Below are 22,090 nucleotides of genomic sequence, written 5' to 3'. Positions count from 1 at the left end.
TTTCCCTCTGCTGTTCTGAAATACACATTTCTGGTATCTTCCAAATACAGTCTTTGGTGTTCTCTTTCTCTAGTACATAGCTGAATGAATACTTATGTTTTACTTTTGTTTTTTTTTTTAAGAAGTATATATTTATCATTTATGAAAATCTCTCTTCTCAGTATTTCTCTCAACAATCATACTATAATTTTTTGCATTCCAGCACATTTTTCTTTAGTATGGTAAATTGATGACTTACATTTGAAGACAGGTACAGCAGGCCGCTAGGCTAAAATTTAGGAAACACCCTAATCTTAGGTATAATTGCAACTTACTTAAATCATCTTTAAGTGGAGACCTTTAAAAATTGCCTAATGTGATCTATTTTATTTTATTATTGCTGTTCTTGAGTTTCATTTTCTTTCAATACTGAAGTCTGGAGGCCAGTAGCCTTTTATTTACTGATTATATATCCTTTAAAATTTAACTCCATAATATGTATTCTACAGTTTTGAACATTGTCAATTTTTCTGGTACTTGTTTCTACATGTAAAGGTTTCTTTTGTCTTTACATTCTACCTATGTACATCTGTATCACTTTTGACAGTTTTAAAAATTAAGTACAATATTCTTCTTTTCTCCATCAAGTAACAACACTGAACAGTTTTTGTCTGTGTGTTCCAAGGTCAGAAACTATATCAAGGAGCATAGCCCTCGCCAACGGCCTGCAAGAGAGGCCTGGAAGAGAAGCAACTTTAGTTGTGCAAGCACCAGTGGAGTGAGTGGCGCCAGCGCCAGTGCCAGCAGCAGCAGTGCCAGCATGGTCAGTTCTGCAAGCAGCAGTGGGTCCAGTGTTGGAAACTCTGCTTCAAACTCCAGTGCCAACATGAGCCGAGCACACAGTGACAGCAACTTGTCTGCAAGTGCGGCAGAGCGGATTCGGGATTCAAAAGTAAAACGTCTAATCAATACAAAACTTTACCTTTCAATATTAGGAGTAGTACTCCTTCACATAAATTTCTTGAAGAGTTGAAATTACTCTGCTCTCTAGATGCATGTAGGTTCTGATTTTAATTGAACAAGCAGGGTGCTCTGTTGTTGAACAAATCCCTCTGGGCTGAGTGCTTTTAAACACTGTTTTGACCCACAGCCATATCATGTTAAATTTCATCTGATTTTTGTGTCTATTTTAAGGTAGATAAATTGATGGAAATAATGAGTGAATCTCAGTATTAACTGCAACTACTACTGAGTGGATCTCACTATGTTGCTGATGTTTCTGTCTAATAGCTCCTAAGAATGTCCTATATGTCTTTTGTGTGTATTAAATGTTCTCTTCATGTTTTAATCTTGAATGTCCTTAGCTCTTTTAAAAATATAATAATGCTTTCTATAATCCTCTCTACTCTTTTCACAATTAAAAAATTACAATATTATTGAGTACATAAAAAATAGGAGATGTAAGAGTACATAGATTGTTTCCGTGGTTCTGAGATCCTTGGGCAGGGGAATTCAGTTCCTTGCAGTAGCAACAGTCTGGAGCCAATTTAAGGATGATAAGGGTCTCTCTATAACTCTTAGGGAACCCAGTGGTGACTAGAAGACACACAATGATTTCTCCGTTCCTGGCTCTTACCAGGGCAGCAGAAACATAGCCAGCCTTATTTGTTGCCAAGGAATTCCTCTGGCTATGTGGTCATTCCTTTTGGAATCAGTTCACCAGTATTGAGGACTAGAGTACTAACTGGGTTTTTCATGGGCTTTAAAATGGTATTTGCCTACTGTGAAAAAAACATGATTCTTTCCTCGTCATTGTAGAATTGCTAGTGCTTTTATATGAAAGATACCTTCAGAGCATAAGCATAAGCATTAGAGATTTTGGCAATGTTCTCTGCATTTGTATTCAGTGTTGCTCACTATATGTTCACTCTGCACTAATACCAGTATACCTTCAGTTGATAAAACAAAAAGTCTTTGAAGTGATAGGTTATCCATAACTAGTCAAAATTATCAAGTTTCAACCCTTATCAGAAGATACATATAAAAATAGAATCATGAACCATTTTCAAGTCTAAACCAATGGCTCACTTACTGGAACTGGGATCATACTGCAAAGGAATTTGAACATCTCTAAAAATTCTGAAAATACAGAATTTTATCCATAAAATGCTTTGGGGTGGATATGCCAGAACTGAACCTTACTGATGTAAAAATTTTTATTTTGACAGAAGCGATCCAAGCAGCGTAAGTTACAACAGAAGGCCTTCCGCAAGAGGCAGCTGAAAGAGCAGAGGCAGGCTCGGAAGGAGAGGCTCAGTGGGCTCTTCCTCAATGAAGAAGTGCTGTCCCTGAAAGTGACTGAGGAAGACCATGAAGCAGATGTAGATGTTTTGATGTAATAAGGGTGAATTTTTCAGCGTTCTTTAAACACTAATGTATTCTCTCCTTATTTGTTTACATGCATCTTGACCAAACTTTTGGTTAGGGCTGTGCTGATACATAATTAATAATTTAGGCCAGTGGTTCTCTGCAGGTGGTCCCCAGATGAGCAGCTTCAGCATCACCTGAGAACTTGTTAAAAATGTATACTATTAGCCCCAACCCAGAGTAGTGAATCAGAAATCCTAGCAGAAGGGCCCAACATTGTGTTTTAACAAGCACCAGGTTATTTTGCTATACAGTCTAGTTTTAAGAACCACTGATTAAGTAAATGTATTGGCTATTTAAACTTTATAGAGTTATTAAGTGGGCTTTTTTCAAAGACTAGTACTTTTACAGTTTAAAAGATTTCAAGGTACTGCTGACAAGTAGTTATGTCAGTACACATACACGTGTAGAGGTCATAGTTAAATTTCCTTCTTTATGTTAAAATTTCTTGATTTACTTTTTCTAAATTCTCAATTCCTAATGAAAATCTTACTTTAACGCTGTGGGAGTGGGGTGTGGGTTCCTGTTTACAATAGTGCCTTCGTTAGATTTAGTTGTCAGTTTTCATTCATTATTAACTAAAAGGTTATGAAAATGGGCCCTAATATCTTTGCTTACATCTTTTTGTTTTTCACTTTACGTAAATTCGGAATCTCTTCTGTAAGTGATAACTACTGAGGAAATAATGTTACTAGTAACTGAATTTTAGACTTGATGCTATGGTGATTAATACTCAAATAGAGAAAGCAATTAAGCAAAATGACCAATTCTGCTTTTCTACTGCTTTCTGAAATTCTAGGCTGTGAAACTGTCTCAGAAGCAGAAACTATCTCAAGTTCTTTTGATATGTCATTTTACTTCCAGCACAGCTCTAATTTTTAAATATTGATGTAATAGCTTCTGGCATGTGAACAGGCTAATCTTCAAAATTAAAGAAAACTTACAGTTCTAAGCTTTTTTATAAATCTCAGTAAATAGAGCAGTGAGATATAGAAAAAGAACTTAACTTATTGGCTATTAATAGAACTATAATTTTAAATGTGAAATCATGGAGTTCCTTTAAATGTTTTCATGGAGAATTTGTTGTGAACATTAGAAGTAGTGTGATTCCTTCTAACACACATCTTTAAACAGTCACATGGGTTAAAGATGGGAACTGATACTACTGACAATCAAGCTGTTTTCTGACTGATAATTTTTATTGTGTAGTTTTTGGGAGGTTATCAATTCTGTAGGAGGAGTTGTTTTTTTAATCTTTAGGGTCAGAGGTTGTTAGGATTTCTACTTCTTTTTTTACTTTTGATATCAATTCATTAAGAATAATGACTTATTAATTATCAGTTGATAAAAAGGCTTACACTTTTCTTGTAATGATAGGTTTTGAAAATTTGATTTCATTTTGGTTCCTTGAAGGTTAAAGAATTGAAACCAAGGATAAAAATTGACATATTGAAGCTTTGCTGATACCTGTGGTATGGTTGTAACATTTTGAAGACTACTGAATTCATACTTAAAAATTTTACTAAAATAAAAGTATGTATGTGTTACCAGTTGGAGTGGTCCTTCTGAATTTCCTCTTACCCCCTCTTTGGTGCTCCTAAGCAGCGTAGAGGGCCCAAAGAGACATTGGGGGTATACCCCAGAATACTCTGAGGAAGGTGGGAAGGGTCAGCCTCACTGTGTTTTCCCTTCCAAGTACAGGAAGAGTAAATGGAGAGAGGAGCAAAAACAGCTGGATTTTTTGTCTGCTCATAGCACAAGCAAAATTCCTGATCATCTGTTCTTTTTACTTATACTTCTAGGGAAATAGGCCACTTTTGGAGACCATAGAATAGCATTTATCAGTTAAGTACTTGGAGACAATTTACTTAACCATGACCAGTAAAACAAAATCCTAATCAGGGTCACGATGTAATAAGACCAGTTCCTCTACTCTCCCAATAATCACATAGTCTTATTACCTTAAATTTAATTTAAGTCACTATTAGATAGGTTTCGTGCCACAAAGCCAATTTAAAAAGTTTATAAAGGTTTGAGTGTTTATAGTAAAGTGGGCCATGGTATCTTGTGTAAGCTTTGTCTTTGTGTGCTATAAATTAGAGATTGCCTATAAAGTTGGCTTAGAAGAGATAGAAAATACTTCCTCCGATTAAAAGAAAAAATTAAAACAACTTGGGTTTGCTTGTGATTGAAGAGGGGGATTACAAAGTCTTTCCCTACCGCCCGAGCCAAAAAAACGCAGCAAAAAAAGAAAGTTCTCTTGTCTTTCCTAATGTGCTGTACTTTTTCCTGTTAATTCCTCATGTAGATAAATCAATTTTGAATTATTTCTTTTCTTAGAATAAGTAACGGTTTATTGAATCTGGTTATATCTCTGAGTTCAATTTAGAACATCCAACTCAATATATATTTTTTTATTTTGGTATCATCAATGTACAATTACATGAGCAATGTTATGGTTACTCACGTCCCCACCACATACCCCATTACAGTCACTGTCCATCAGCGTAGTAAGATGCTATAGATCACTACCTGTCTTCTCTGTGTTGTACTGCCTTCCCCGTGCCCCCACCCCTACATTATGTGTGCTAATCGTAATGCCCCTTTTTCCCCCTTATCCCTCCCTTCCCACCCATCCTCCCCAGTCCCTTTCCCTTTGGTAACTGTTAGTCCATTCTTGGGTTCTGTGAGTCTGCTGCTGTTTTGTTCCTTCAATTTTTTCTTTGTTCTTATACCCCACAGATGAGTGGAATCATTTGGTACTTGTCTTTCTCTGCCTGGCTTATTTCATTGAACATAATACTCTCTAGCTCCATCCATGTTGTTGCAAATGGTAGGATTTGTTTTCTTATGGCTGAATAATATTCCATTGTGTATATGTACCACCTCTTCTTTATCCATTCATCTACTGATGGACACTTAGGTTCCTTCCATTTCTTGACTATTGGAAATAGTGCTGTGAGAAACATGGGGGTGCATCTGTCTTTTTCAAACTGGGCTGCTGCACTCTTAGGGTAAATTCCTAGGAGTGGAATTCCTGGGTCAAATGGTATTTCTATTTTGAGTTTTTTGAGGAACCTCCATACTGCTTTCCACAATGGTTGAACTAATTTACATTCCCACCAGCAGTATAGGAGGGTTCCCCTTTTTCCACATCCTGGCCAACATTTGTCATTTGTCTTTTGGATGTTGGCCATCCTAACAGGTGTGAGGTGATACCTCATTGTGGTTTAAATTTGCATTTCTCTGATGATTAGCAATGTGGAGCATCTTTTCATGTGCCTGTTGGCCATCTGAATTTCTTCTTTGGAGAAGTGTCTGTTCAGATCCTCTGACCATTTTATAATTGGATTATTTGCTTTTTGTTTGTTGAGGTGCGTGAACTCTTTATATATTTTGGATGTCAACCCTTTATTGGATATGTCATTTATTAATATATTCTCCCATACTGTAGGATATCTTTTTGTTCTGTTGATGGTGTCCTTGGCTGTACAGAAGCTTTTTAGCTTGATATAGTCCCACTTGTTCATTTTTGCTTTTGTTTCCCTTGCCCAGGGAGATATGTTCATGAACAAGTTGCTCATGTTTATATTCAAGAGAGTTTTGCCTATGTTTTCTTCTAAGAGTTTTATGGTTTCATGACTTACATTCAAGTCTTTGATCCATTTCGAGTTTACTTTTGTGTATGGAGTTAGACAGTAATCCAGTTTCATTCTCTTACATGTAGCTGTCCAGTTTTGCCAACACCAGCTGTTGAAGAGGCTGTCATTTCCCCATTGTATATCCATGGCTCCTTTATCATATATTAATTGACCATATATGCTTGGATTAATATCTGGACTCTCTATTCTGTTCCACTGGTCTATGAGTCTGTTCTTGTGCCAGTACCAACCTGTCTTGATTACTGTGGCTTTGTAGTAAGCTTGATGTTGGGAAGCGAGATCCCCTCTGCTTTATTCTTCCTTCTCAGGATTGCTTTGGCTATTTGGGGACTTTTGTGGTTCCATATGAATTTTTGAACTATTTGTTCCAGTTCCTTGAAGAATGCTGTTGGTATTTTGATAGGGATTGCATTGCATCTGTGGATTGCTTTAGACTCAATATTTTTAAAAATAAACCCTAATTAATGAACTTACGAGACTTGTTTGCTCCTGTGTCAGTTCTCATCTGTAGAACATTGACACTGGAGCAAATTAGTTCTCTGCCTTTAAAGATAAGTCTTTTTAACTGAGGGCATGATAAAGTTCCCTCAGATTTATCCAGAAACATTATCTTAGAGATTATCTTATATGAATGTCAATTACATTACAATCAAACTAAAAAAAGAGATCTTGTAGTAGTCTGTCAGTTCCCACCATAGCTTTTTTTAAAGTATGAACCTTGAGTTAAACAAAGCGGTATGACTTTTTCTACAGTTTTGCAACTGTATGAAAGGGAGGCAATGTACTATAATGTGTAGTGCAGTACAAAAGGCTAGTTCATTCCGTCCCGACAAGAACTTGGAGTAAAATAACAGTTTTTTTTCAAGACCGGTCTCATTTTTTGGTTAGGCTGTGACAGTTTTGTCCATTTCCTCAGACCTTGGGGTTAACTAGATATTGCTAAATTAATCCCAGAAACTGACTTGTGATTTAATGCCTCTATGGATTGGGTGGACATCTCATTTTATTTAGTTCTTGAAAGTGCTAAATCCTTTCATAAAGGAAGAATTCTAAGGAATCTGTTTAAAGTTAACCAGATTCTAATAAGCTTTAAAAATTGTGAAATTTATCATCAGATTTCTTCATATTTAAGCCAAAAATGTTAGTATGTGACAAATACCGAAGTCTTGTTTCCAGATTCTCTAGCAGAGATTTTTGTTCATGGCTTACTCTGTATGGCATCCTGTGCTTTAAAGGGTAAACTCTATACCTTTTGTTAATATTGGGCTTTTCCAAACTCAGAAATAATCTAAATGCTGTAATTCGTTTTATAAAATGCCCATGTTTTTGGATATCAGTAAGCAAAGCCTTTAAATTGAACCAATCAGTGTGTAATAGCCTGTACAGCAAAGCAAAAACCTTCAGACTTTAAATTTCATAAATAACTTTATTTTTGGCTCAGCTACGTCATTGAAGAACACTGAAAGTAATCTAAAGTATAGCTTAATGTAGTCTCTTATTTTCCACCCCTGGAAAGGTCATAAGCTAAAATACCTTTTAAATCAGCTAACTGAGTATCCAGAAAGATAATTTTCAAGGCAAAAGTACCTCAAGAACAGAGATTAGATAACAAATTGATTTTCTTGTTTGTTAAATTTAGGGATTCTTTGTATTCATTTGTGTAGTAGCTGGAACACTCTGCTCCCCTTCAATAGATTACCTTTTAGCATTTCTATCTTTAAGAAAAATGTTTGCTTGGAATTGAGAGGGGGTTACTTGAAGTCAGTTTATAGTTTGAGACAGTTGATAGGAAAATACCCAGTTGCATTCAAATAGTAGTAGTGATGTTGAGCACACTGACATTCAACATGTCTAAATGTAGTGGTAAATTTAATCCTTAGAAGGACTACTAGTTAGAAAATAAGTATTTGTATACAGATGTACTGTGCTAACTTTGGATTCATTTTAAGTCTGACAAAGTAAGATAAATTTTATCTTTACAATGAAATTATGCTAAGTGCATATGAGAAGCATCTGAGATATTTAGACCCAGGCATTTCAGCATAGTATGTGAAACATAGCTCCTTAGAGTGCTTAATTCTTACTTCTTTGGAAAATAATTTACTTATTCCAAAAGGCTTAGAAGGAACTCTGAAAATTACTCTAATTAACTGGCTAGTAAGAGTAAGGAAGTTGCATGATATAGCTGAAGATCTGAGTTAACTCACTAAAATTTTATTTTCGTATTTTTTCTAATATTAAGATTATTTGTTTTCAGCCTCCTTCATAGTTATGTTTCAAATTAAGGTTATTAATGTTTTAACCTAGATCACATGATGATAAATTAATTTTTAATTTGGCATTCATACCAAACTCATAAAAACTGGTTTGGTCCTCTTTGATTTCAATATAGAGTACTTTTTCTTTATTGTTAGTTTGTTACTTCTTTGTGGTCGATGGAACCTGTAGCAATCTGGGTTTTTTTTTATGGTGAAATATGAGGTTCATAGAAAAGAGAATTGTTCTAATTATATATATATGAATTTTGACTATATTAATGTAGTTGTAGAACTAACATGTATAAATGACAAGTTAATACTTACTATTCTGAATTGTTCTAAGGAACAGTGGCCTGAAGTCATGGCTTATTTTGTGAGCTGCTTGCTCTTTAATAGTAGCTGAACAATTGGATTTAAGTTCAAACTTTGGGGTTAGGTTATCCAGCTGAGGGTTTTAAGAATGGAGCAAACCATGTCTGTTCCTTTAGTGAATCAATTTAATTTTCTCTTTGAATACTCTAATTTAGATAATAGGTTTTATCAATTCTAAATATTTGTGTTGGGAGTTTAATAGGACTGGTGTCAACAAGCTATTAAAGGTAAACAAGTATATGTAAAACATTTCACAGATGGTTAAACATTTCAGGGGTTTTATGTTTTAGTTTCAAAAGTTAGTTATGTAGCATCAATACTATAAACCAAAGCAAGTAGGAAATTGACTGATTTGGAGAATCTTCAAGTAGTCTTAAATACTGTAATGTACCAGATTGTTAACCAGGAATTTTTTCCTGTATCTGCTAAATGTATTACTATATTAATGCACTTTTGTATATATAACTGTCTTCTGTACATTCTGTACTTACTACAATGTATATTAAAAGCTGTTTTTCCTGAAGCTGTGAGAGAAAAACAATAGCTGTAACACAGGTCATTTCTATTTTGAGTTCCTTCTTGTACTTGAAAGTAATAATTCAGTAGTTAAATCTAAATATGTACGTATTGTTGCAATTAAAGCTGGCAGTGTGGCAGAGCTGTCTTTTGAAACTGATAGCAGAATGAAAAGTGTTATTTTGGTTATTAAGGTCTCTTGTAATATTTTATTTCTTTTGATGTACCATGAATTTTTACAAACCCCACTGCTGTTCACTACTTTATACTTCTGAATCCACTTCTTTTCATGTTCCATCCCATAACATTTAACAACAGAGAAGAATTAGCTCTTTTCTTTTGCTCAGAGTTTGGTTAAGATTCCATAAACTTCTGTTTTGTGAAAGCTCCAATTTCCCAGATGTCATTGGCAAATGATTTTTTCCTGTAGAGATCAGATTTCTAGAGAAATGAGCATTCATACTGGAAATTGGGCCTAACTTTTATTTACAAAAAAATCAGATTTATTTTCCACATATATTGATCCAGAGTCTTTTTAAAGTTATAATTACATGAAAGAAGTGTGTGTGAGCAGTTTTATGTATAGATACAGAAGCAATTAAGGTTTTCAGTAGCAGCTTTATCACTTGCCACTAGAGGGATGTCAGTGGTTGCTCTCTCCTTTGAAAAATGTCTTAGCTGCTTTCCTATTTTTAATTTCAGAGGTGGGAATTGACCTCATTCTCAAAATTCCTTTTGTGATATTAAATACTTTGATTTATTAGTCAAAGGTAAGTTAATTGAGCTTCTTTAATAAAGCAAGTCTTATTCATGCTTTTCTGTAATCTTCAATTTTTAATAAATGTGAGTTAGATATTCAGTCAAATGTGTATGTGTGTGTGTGTGTTTTTCTTAGGTACTCTATAGAGCTGTCCTGGCCACTATGATAGCCACTAGCCATATGTGCCTATTTAATTAAATGAATTAAAATGATGAATTTAGTTTCTTGTTCCCATTAGTAACACTTCAAATGCCCAGTAGCCACATATGGTGAGAGGCTACTATTGGAAACTACAGGGTACAGGACATTTCCATCATCACAGAAAGTCTTATTAAACAGTACTGATTAGATATTTGATGGTTTATGTAGTGCCCACTATCATTTTACCAGTGACCAGTAATCAGTGACTCAAAACTGCTGCCCACATTTAACTTATTTAGGTGATTGGTGTGAGAGGGACAGCATGCTGTATTTCATTTTCCACTTCATTAAAGCCACAACCAAAGTTGGAAACTGGTGGTTCAATGGAGAAATTTCTCATCTATTGACTATTTTATTTGACTATGAATAAGATTTAACATTTGAATTACGTGGAAATTTGGTGCCAGTTTTTTAGTTTTTATTGTTGCAAACAATGGTACCATGCAGCTCTCTGTGAGTTCATCCTTCTCTGATGCAAAAACTATTTTAAGTGACGATGCTGGGACATGAATTTTTTAAAACTCCATCTTTTTTTTTCTTTGCAATTTTAAAAAATCTGTATTATGTTTTTCCCCTCTTTATTTTGTTCTGCTGTGAATTCAAAACTCCATCTTTTAAGACTGCCTACAAATAAGGAGAAGTGTGGATTTCAGAATAATCTGTCAGAGTGTTTCTTTATTCTTGTGATGTGGGAACCTTAATAGAGTCACTGTTACTTGGGTTTGACAGTCCTCCACCCTCTCAGTCTGGATCTCATGGTAAGTGAGATGTTTATATTATCTGTGTTTCTTGGTAGTAGGTTGATAGAAATTGAGGTACAGTGTTGTATCCCTTTGTAATGGGTAAATAACATTTTTAACATTCCATTTGGTCACCAGGATCCCATTATATACTTATTTTTTTCTCTTAAAAACAACAGATAACTGAATTGTGTATTTTCAGCATTGTCTTTGAAAAGTTTTCGAGGACAGTAAAATGAATCCCCACATACCTATGTCTACTTCAGCTCTTCCCTCATGGGCAATCTTTCATTTACCACTACCCCACACCCACTCACTTTAACTCGCAGTGATACTAAAGCTAACCCCAGGTGACAGGTTACTTTTACATATTTAAGTATCAGATTTTTAAAAGATTAGGACACTCCTCTTTTATACATAACTACATCATCATACCTCCCTAAATGAAAATAATTCCTGAATATCCAGTATCTGATTTACTTGCTTGAAATCAAGGCCATAACCATTAGTCTTACTATTTTCAAAATTATTCTGCACTTTCTTAGCACTAAGGTAGAATAGTTATTTTTATTATAGTTTGATAAGTCCTGATGGTGTGTCTTGAGCACATTTTCATTGAACATGAGGTATCTATTGCTTTAAATAAAACACATTGCAGTTGTTTGGACCAGCAGCAAATTCAGTTGTTTTCCTTACTACTTTGTTGATAAAGCCATAGAATAATTCGGGTAGATGGCAGAGAAATTACTGTTCAAGTTGAACCAGGTATTTTCTTTCTCAAGTACCCGTGAGTCCAAGAATTTTCTTTTTTAGCCAAAATGGGCCACATGGTGAAGACTTGAATACCAAGTATTTATAAAGAGTTTTGCAAGGGTACTCTGAGGCACATAAGGAAAAATAGATTATCCTTTTATCCCTTAGAAATTAATTTTAGGAAATCTTTTTTTTAAAGGATGTGACTGAGACTATTGGTTTTGGTTTTGTATTTTAACTTACTGGAGTGTATACTTTTCAAATAAATTGTAGAATTTGAGAGCTTGCGGGGACTTTGCAGATCATTTAGCATGGTGGTTCTCAAACCTGAGTGTGCATCAATCCCCTGAATGGCTTGTTAAAACAGATGGCCAAGGCCCCACTCCCAGAGTTTCTGATTCTGTAGGTCTGGGTGGAGCTAGAGAATTTGCATTTTTAACGAGTTCTAGGCATTGTTGATGCTGCTGGTCAACATAGGGCGAGTTAGAACTATTGATGTTGCTCAACCCTTTTTAACTCCCTGCCCTCATTTTGCAAATAAGGAAATTTGCATGAAGAGGAAAGTGACTTCTTTGCCCAAAACTGGTTAGTGACATAGTCAAATCAGAATCCAAACTTGAGGTGCCTTATTCATATCCAAAGTCCATGCTCTCTCGGTAAGGCAACTTTATTCTAAGTCTCAAATTTATCTTTTGAAATTGTAGAGTGTCCATCAATCAAAAATACCCATGTATAAGAAAGCAAAATGTGAACAAAAACCAAGGAAAGCAACAGACAATAGGAATAGGCTCACAAGTACTCCATATAATGGAATTATCAGACATGGACTTTTATTTTTAGTTGAGGAATTTTTTTAATTTTTATTGAGGTACATACAATAAAATGCACAAATCCTAGTATATGATTTGATGAGCTTTGGCATGTGTATATACTCATGTAACCATCACCCAGATCAAGATACTCCATTTTTTTCCTCTTCACTCATTTCACCCATCCTCCCACTCCCCTCCTCTATGGTAGCCACCAGTCTGTTCTCTGTATTTATGAGTCTTCTTCTATTTTGTTAATTTGTTTTTTTGATTCCACCAATAAATGAAATGCTATTTGTCTTTCTCTGAATTATTTCACTACATAATACCATCTATGTCTATCCATTTGCAAATGGCAAGACTTCATTGTTTATCACTGAGTAATATTCCATATCTATAGGTAGTACATTTTTATTCATCTATTGATGGACACTTAGGTTTCTTCCATAACTTGGCTATTGTAAATAATGGTGCGATAAACAGGAATGCATTTATCTTTTCAGATCAGGGATTTTGTTTTCTTCAGGTAAATTCCCAGATGTGAAATTACTGGGTTGTATGTTATTTATATTTTTCATTTTTTGAGAACCCTCCCTACTGTTTTCCATAGTGACCATACCAATTTACATTCCCACCAACATAGACATGGACTTTAAAAACATCCTTAATATGTTAAAGGAGATGAAAGGCAAGATTGAGAATTTAGGGAAAAGTCTAAAAATTGGACAAGAAACTTGAACAGATGCTTCACAAAAGATCTCTGAATGGCCAATGAGCATATGAAAAGGTGCTCAACCTCATTTGTAATTAGGAAAACACAAATTAAAACAATGAGATACTGCTATACCTCTGAATAGCTAAAATTAAAAAGACTGACACCACCAAGTGTTCATGAAGGACATGGAGAAATAGGAACTCCCAAAGGCTGCTTATGAAAGTGGATTTTGGTGCAACCAGAAAAGAGCTTGGCATTATCTACTAAAATTGAACCATGTACATGCTCTTTTGTCATAGCAATTTTACCCCTAGGTATATACCTAATAGATATGTGTTCATATGTGCCCTGAGCTGCATTATTTGCAACATCCGCAACTGAAAGCAGTCTAAATCTCCATTAACAGAAGAGTGGAAAAATAAAAAATGTGTTATCTTCAGACAAGAGCATACTATTATATATTGTGTAGTGTGCACATAACTACATGGGTGAATTCCACAGTAAAAAGATGGAACAAAAGAATCTAGATGCAAAAAAGAGTTTCCATTTATATGAAGTCCAAAACCAGGCAAAACTAATCTCTGCTGTTACAAGTGAGGGTGATGGTGGCCTTTGGAGAAGAAAGTTGTAACAGGGAGAGAGCATGGGGGAGCATTGGTGCTGGTAAGGTGTTGCTTCTTGACCTAGGTGGTGGTTACACATTTGTAGTGACATTATAACAATATATTTAGCTGAACATTTATTTCCTGTTAAACTTTGCAATAGAAAATTAAATGTCTATACATTTTCCATTTCTAAGCTAATTTCACTCACTGTTCATCTGACACTCTAAAATAGCCAATTTGGCTCTCACAACCTCCTCACTTCCTCTATGAAACTTTTCCTAATTCCACCCCATAGAATTGTAGATTCCTTTCTTTGGGCCCTTATTGTAACATAATGCTTGTAATTGTTATTCTTCTGTGTTGTTTCCTACTAAAAAATTGTAAACCCCTTAAGGATAAAGACTTATATTTTTATCCCCAAACTGAGTGGAGTGCCTGGTGCAACAGGCATTTAATATATATTTGTTGGAAAAATGAGTTGCAAATATTATCTGTGTGAGTTACATATAGACACTAGTACTGAAGAAGGTAAAATATCCTGCCCAAGATCACACAGCTACTAAACGGTTGGATTGGGCTTGGATCCAGTACCATCTGATTCTAAAGTTGGTGATTCTGTCCTCCACAGTGACAGGTTCTCTGTGTAATCTTACTTAATCTTCACTACATCTTAATGACCTCAGTAGTAGCATCATCCCCTTTTTACAGAGGCTGCTGAGGCTTAGGGCTCACTAACCTGTTGAAGATCACACCCCCAGGAGGTAGAGCTGTGATGCAAATTCAGATTTCCCTAATTCTTAAAGCCATCGCTCTTAACACTACATCATAATACATTAATGATGTACTTCATAATACATTTAGAGTACATAGGTACATAGTACCTCATAATATTTTTAGATTGCTTCCTGTCAGAGCAGAGCACAAAAACATTTTCATTTCAGGGTTTGGTACCCAGAAGGCTCCTATTCTAATATTATTTTGCTTCTTTTAAGGTGGTATCTTTTCCCAAAAAGTTCACAAATGACATTTTTATGTTCAAAACCTCCATGTTACAGATGGTGGCTAGCAGAACTCTGGACCAGACCCAGGTTTGAATTTGGGCTTATTATGTAATCTCTCCAAACCTCTACTTCTTGATCTCTAAAATGGGGCAAGTTAATAGTACTTACTTCGTAAGGTTGTTGTGTGGATTAGTGCCTTACTGTAGATTTGTTACTGAATCATTATTGTTGATGACATTACTTTAAGTTCCTGTTTTATAGAAAGGAAAAGAGAAGCATGGAAAGGATAAGGCATTTCTTTGTTCTAGGTTGTATTCTCCAACAAAGTTTTATTTGAGGAACAAGTGAACTTGTGGAACAAAAGTGGATTTTGCCCCAATTTTTTTTAAAGGATAAACTCTGTTAACAAACCCTGTTTTCATCATTTTCCTACTCACTAACCAAATGACTTTTTGTCTGGCATTTTGGACCGTGCACATCCTCATCTCAGCCTCTGTGGCTTTGCATCTGTTCCCTTCATACCTTCCCATTCCTCCAATGACAGGGCTCGTTGTTCCCTAACCTGGACCCCAGACTATGAGCTGGCTGCTGCCCTCTGGCTCCCATCAAACTCAGGTCATTGATTCTTTTACTCTAGTCTTCTTACCTGGAAAACTGTTTTCCCTTCTGATCCATGGCCAAGTCCCTTAAGACCTGGCTGAAGATTCTGTCTCCCAAGTGTCTCACTCAGGTAATCAACAAATATTTTTTTCAGTGGCCACTCAGTGGAGAGAGTGAAATGAGAGAGACAGACAAGACCTGCTTTCTTTCCAGGAGCTTATATCCTGGGGGTGAGGGAGAAAGAGAGAGGGAGAAAAGGAAACAAATAGGATAATTTCAGGTACTCAAAAGCACTGTGAAGAAGATAAAATCAGGCAATGTGATGGAGAGTGATTGGTGAATGGGTCACTTAAGACTGGGGAAGACTGAGGAGAAATTCAAGCTTTGTCTTTAAAGACAAGATTTAGGAGGCAGTCATTCATTCTTGGCAAAGGGACCCGCTAGGGCAAAGAGAGCCCAGAGAACGGTACTACATACAAAATAGGTGCTTTGCAGATTCCTGTTGAACTCATAAGGATGGCTGCCTATTACCATCACTTTTCAAGTTAAAATATGAGTACTCTTTCTTTAGGCAAAACAGCTTATGATTGGAAAAAAATTCCTTCCCATACAAACACAGTAATTGATCACACCAGATTTGACTTAATACCAAGACAAGACAAAGGAGAACTGCTAAGGCCACCAAATAGATCTGGCCTGCCACCAGCCACTTCCTATGCATTTATTAACCAATCCTTGTGGCCTTGCCAAGGTCCAGCTGGACTCCTGGGGACACAACCATAAAGTGCACTTTACAGGGCACCCACTTCCTAGGAACAAGATGCTCTTTAGGCTAGGTGTTTCAGGCTACATGAGAATGCTGTCCAGCAGCATCCAGTGGTTCCCTAAGAGGGTTGTTTCCAGGGAGCAACATAGAAAATGAGTCCCTTTATAGGTTAGTTGCCAACACGATATATCAACAGAATTGCTACGTCTCCTTTATCTCCTCTCTCTCTTTCTCCACTTCTCAGTAGCTCCCTCTCCTTTCCTCCCGTCTGCCGAGGATTGAAATTCTATCTTAGGTCATTCCTGCATTTAATTCCTAGAATCTCTGCTAAAAAGCTTACACGATTAGTCAAATTGTCCTAAGATTACACAGCTTGGGCACGGGACCAGGCTTCCCAGTAAGCTTTGGAATGTAGAGATGGAACAGGCAGCAACACTTCCTGCGGCTGCGGAGGCTCTGCCTCTCATGGTTGAGGGGCAACAGAAGAGCAGTAAGTCATAAAAAGTGAGATAAGCAATATTTGTCTTTGACACTACCACTCTCTTTTCTGTAGACCCTTCCTTACATCCCCACGCAAACTTGAAATTGCAAGTTGCTTAGAAAAGGAAAAAAGATCCCCAGGCTCCATGCCTAGGAATTCTGATCCAGCAGATCCAAGTGGGCCCCGGGAACTTGTATTTTTACACATTTCTCCAAGTAATTCTGCTGCTTGTCTTCCTATGACCACACTGGAACTCACTAATTTAAGGCCATACAGGTGACTGAGGGGCAAGTAGGACTGAGGCTTTGCAGCTGGGTTTGTGCATTTGGGTTCAGGTTGCTACTGAATCTGGATAAATCATCTCCAGCAAAATATACCAAACTGGGTACTCACTGGTCAGAGCAATGATTTCTACCACCATAGCAGCCATGTTTGAGGAAGGCACTGGAAGCCCTGTCAGGGTGGGGACTGGGAGGAGAGTGGGACAAAGTGTCTGCCACTAGACAACTGCACATATCCCAAAGGGGGAGATGCAGAGAGTGGGATGGTTATCAATCCCAGAGGGGCTTTTTCTGCCCAGAGATAAAGGAGCATAGGCACCTTCCTGAGCATATGTAGCTATTAAAGTAGTATTATAATGCAGAAAAGACTGGACGGTTGCTGGGGTGAGAGGGGCAGAGTCATGGATGGAACTAAGAAGGGGCAGGAGTGGAGTGTGAACCTATGATGCTCTAATCCCAAAGCCCAGGCTTTGAATCTCTAACAGCAAGTTACATCTTCACTTAAACTGATGCCTTTTTCTGTCATCTCTGCCTGAGGAAATCCTGCCCATTTCAAATGCATTCTCCTCTGTGAAGCCTTCCCTGATTTCATGCTCTCCTTCTTTAACAGGTGTCAGCCCTCTGCTGCTATGAGTTGGGAGATGTGGGAGATCCAGGCCTCTGATGGGTCAGAGCAGTGTATTAGAATTTCAACCACATGGTAACCATGTTTGGGAGGAGAGGGCTTCAGTGGAGGTGGGAATACCCCACTGAACTAGAAAGGAGCCTTTTCTGTCCATAGAGCAATGAGGATAGGCCACTGTAGAGAAAATGGAAGCTCCATGGCCAGGATTCTCACTTGAACCTGGCCTGCTTGCCCACTGTGCACATGCAGTGCTCACAGGTGCAGCCTTACACACATGTTCGCAGTGGGCTACTGTGGACTCTATATAAAGAGCTCTGCGAAGAGATGGCCGGGAGGCCTGGAGGCCAAGATGAGCTTTCTGCCAGCAGAGCTGCCCTGAGGCGGACAGGATTCTAGTGCTTGCCCTGCCACCACGAGAATAAAGCTGAGTATAAACTCTTCTACCCACAGCGTTCCTTTGTCATTTTCCTGTCTCACCAAATCCCGAATCCTGAGTGAACTTGCTGGGGGATGAAAACCTCAGGTGAGAGACACCACCCTCTGTCTGCATGTGCAGTTGGAAGAGTGTTACATGACACCATAGTTGGGGAGCTGTGTGTAGATGGAATGGTGGCAAGAATGCCACAGAGGCAAAATCACCTGAGTCACATATTGTTGACTGATGCTTTTAACCGATCTCAGGCATCTGCATCTTAAACAAGTACCTCATGTTTCTGATGTGGATAGTCAATGGAGCACTCTGAGAAGCGTGGCTCAAAGTAAGGTGCTCTGGGTCATTTTGGCTGCACATCACCTGTGGAGTTTCAAAACTAACAATGGCCAATGGCCCCACCTAAGACCACTGAAATCAGAATTGTTGGGGAGTGGACCCAGGCAGCAGATTTTAAAACTCCCATGGTGATTCCAGTATGCAGCAACAGTTGAGAACCAGTGATCTGAGTGATAGCATGTCATTTCTCCCAAGGGCTAGTGAGAAGTGGAGAGAATCTGAGAGGCTGAAAAGTAAATACATTAAAAACACAAGTGTATTTCATTGTGATTTTGTACTTTAATATACCTCATACTTTCAGGCTAATTTTTCTTAAGCATTACTCTTTAATCCCTCTGCTATTTGAGGAACTCTGAGAAAAATTCAGTTCTATTCAATAAACATGCATTAGTTGGCAACCATGGATGCTCTCTTGACCCTGAAGTAACTATAAAGATCATACTAATGACATTTTCCTGTGTACTTAGCTACATGCAAAGCTCTCTCTTCACATTTTCTCATTTAATTTTTATTGCAACCCTCTAAAGTAGGTGCTATTATTGTTCCCATTTTACAGATACTGGCATTGAGGCATGGAAGGGTTAAGCAATTAGCTCATATCACACAGCTGTAAGTTATAGAGCTGGGATTTGAACCCTGGCAGCAAGACTCCTAAACTTCATTGTTCAATGTGATAGCCACAAGCCACAAAGGGCTACTGAGTACTTGAAATGTAGTTCGTCCAAACTGAGGTGTACTGTAAGTTTAAAATACACACCTGGTTTCAAAGGCTTAGTGTGAAGGAATATAAAATATCTCAATATTTTTATATTACATGTTGAAATGCTAGTATTTGATATGAACTAAAATATATGATTGCAGTTAATTTTACCTGTGTTTACTTTTTTAATATGGCTACAAGAGAATTTAAAATCATATGTGGCTCACATTATCTTTTCTTTGCACAGAGCTGCTTCTATGACTGCATGCTAAACCATGACTGAATCAGAGATTAAGCATATGGTTTACACTGTCAAGAAACTTGCAGTTTGAGTAGGAAGGATAGAAGAATAAAATATTCTAAAATTGTATTATAATTAAGTGCTATGAAAGAGAAAGGCTTTCTAGTGTGTTGTGTGGAAGGGGCAGCATTTAAGCTGATCTGTAGAAAGATTAATAGTGAAAGTGAGGATAAGGGGAAACATGTTTATTTGGAAAAAATCTGGTAGTCTAGTTTGGGGAATAGGTCATAGCAAGGAGAGTAGAAGAGGCTGGATAAATAAGTGAGGACCCATACCTGGCAGGCCTTGAACACCAGGCCAAGGAGTTGGGACTTTATGTTGTCCATTCTTGGGAGCTGTTGACAGGTTTCAAGCAAATGTGTCTGTCTTGCCAATGGGTTTCAGCCCCAGGCAAGTTCACTATGGATTCAGTGTGACCAAAGAAAATGACAGCAAAATGTTCTTGGGGTGAAAGGGTTATACCCAACTTTATTCTCAGGTGGCAGGTCAGTCACTAGAATCCCATTCACTCAGAGCGAGTCTGTATGCAGCAAGTCAGTCTCTGCCTCTGGGCCCCTCTGTCCACACAGCTGTCCTCTGGGCTTCTCTGCACAGCCATCCCACAGTCATCCTCTGGGCCTCTCTGCACAGTCGTCCCGCACAGCCATTCTCTGGGCCTCTGCTCTGCTCTCCTGCAGCCTTGCAGCCCTGCCACCGAATGGTGCCCAGAGCACTGGGCGGAGCTCTGTTTATAGAGTCAATAGCCATGTATTGCCCACAGGTGTGCAGTGAGCTAGTTAACCACATCCAGGTGAGAATCCTGGTCACAGGAACTCTCATTTTATCCACAGTGTCGTAAGATGACTTGGTTTTAGGAATGTTAGCCATGCAGCTATATGGTGAAGTGGCAGTGGAGATGAGGTTGGAGCCAGAGAAACTGGTGGGAGAGAAAAGTTAGGAGGCTGTGTCAGTAATTCAGGGAAGAACTAATGATCACCTGAACTAGATTTTTGACAGTAGGAATTGAGAAGTCCTGGGCTAATTTGGAAAACACTGCTTAAGCAGGATCATTAGATTTGGCAGTAGTTCAGTTCAAGAGCCAGAGAATGAGGCAAGTATGATTCAGTAAATGCGAACAAGAGTTCCCAAGTTTTGGGGACTGACAAAGCAGGTCAAATGGATCAGGGATTCCTGGGTTCTAGACAAAACATGACTTAAATGGCTAACCTTAGAGTTCAGGCTGGCCCAGAGGGAAATGAGGACTAGCAGGAGGGAAAGAAGAAATGCAAGGCTTGAATTTCTGTGACATCGGGAAGCCACTTCCCTCTTTGGCTTCATTTTTCCTGTCTGAAAAGGAGAGATTGAACCAGATGATCCTTAAGGGTCATTCTGAGGCCAATATTCATTATAGCACAGGATGTATTGATGTATTGATAGAAGAGGATGTCAATAGGACATAATAGGGCATTACCTTAGGTACCATCTCTATTTTTTCTCAAAATCTGTTTTTTTAGCTGCTTTTTTCCCCCTTGAGCTTGTGATCAATTCTCTCCAAAGAAAGTTTCCTATTGCAACAAATTTATAGATACTAAATTTGATGAAAGGAAGGAGCAAAAAAGGAGAGCTTGTGAAATTAAAGATCATTTAAATATTTTGCTGCCCAAGAAGCTACAATGACTAAGATACAAAGGGAAAAATATATAGCTTAACTACAAGGAGTTACCGAACCCAAAGTGATTAGTATGAGCTTAAAGTTTTCAGGCATTTCATTCTTGCTGATTCTAAACAGAATCAATCTGTAAAGGCTTATAGTGCTCAATTTAAATTACTTACAGCAAGTGTCGCCTTTCAGGGCCTGTCAGATATCATGCTGTTCTTTCAACTGCACTTTGCATATACAAAACAGATTAATGTGGATAGAAATAGTGGTAAATTAGGCCAGTTTACCATTGTATCTTTTCATACAATTGCTTTTGACTTAAATGATCTTCATTGCTTGCATAATATGGTCCATGGTTTTCTACATAGATAGCCCTGCTGAAAAGGAGAGCTAATCTCAATAGCAGGGGTCACTCTGTCAAGACTCTTTCAGAGGCTGAGGAGAGAAGATATGGGCCTAGAAGGTGGAGAAGCAGAAGCAAATATGATTTCAGCAGGGAGGGGCACACAAAATGCCTCTTCCTCTGGGAATTTCAGATGTCTCAATCCAGACCAATTCCTTATCAAAACTGTCAATTGGCAGCCAAAGAAAAGGGATGAAACCTAAAGGAGAATGCTGTAATGGAGGTAGGGGCAGCGAACTTTTGAAGAAGAGTAGTCTTTGCAGCCCAGGATGTCGTAAACATATGACTGTGTAGCTGGAGCACTGGGAGATGGCGTGGTCATCCAATGCCCTTATAGCACAACTGCATTGCCATATTCCTGATGTCTTACAACCCTTACTACAGTATTTACCAGTGGCATCCAGGAACCACCTGTCTCAGTATCTGGGTTTGGGGGAAACTTCTTAAAAGCATGGAATGCCAGGCTCCACTCCAGATCTACTGAGTGAGAATTTTTGGAGGTGGGTCTAGGAATGTGCCCTTTAATCAGCCTTCATGTGATCTGGATGCATACAAAAGTTTGAGAGCTCTTGCCTCACTAGAGCAGAAATCCTTGAGGTGGATATCATGTCACAGGCAGGGCTTAGCCCAGTGATGCTTAGTGAATTAATGCGCAGCAAGCAAGTCTAATAAATGATTGACTTTTACATTACTTGCCCAAAGCCAAGTTGTATTTTCCTCCTTTGTT

The 22,090-nt window shown here is 37.8% G+C and overlaps 1 protein-coding gene across 1 annotated transcript in view; it reads left to right on the top strand.

The window, feature by feature from the left end:
* The window catches only part of FAM199X (family with sequence similarity 199, X-linked), a 35,491-nt gene extending 25,412 nt beyond the window's left edge, over positions 1–10,079 (top strand). Inside the window, exons 5-6 of the mRNA XM_036924995.2 lie at positions 665–931; positions 2,208–10,079. Of these exons, the coding sequence (XP_036780890.1) occupies positions 665–931; positions 2,208–2,378 (438 nt within the window). The 3' untranslated portion in view covers positions 2,379–10,079. The remainder of the gene's footprint in view (positions 1–664; positions 932–2,207) is intronic.
* The last annotated feature ends 12,011 nt before the right edge of the window (positions 10,080–22,090 follow it).

Source organism: Manis pentadactyla, chromosome X (assembly GCF_030020395.1).
Source record: "Manis pentadactyla isolate mManPen7 chromosome X, mManPen7.hap1, whole genome shotgun sequence".
Taxonomy (NCBI): Eukaryota; Metazoa; Chordata; class Mammalia; order Pholidota; family Manidae; genus Manis; species Manis pentadactyla.
Note: the sequence above shows the minus strand (reverse complement) of the source record. Positions and strands in the feature narration are given on the sequence as shown.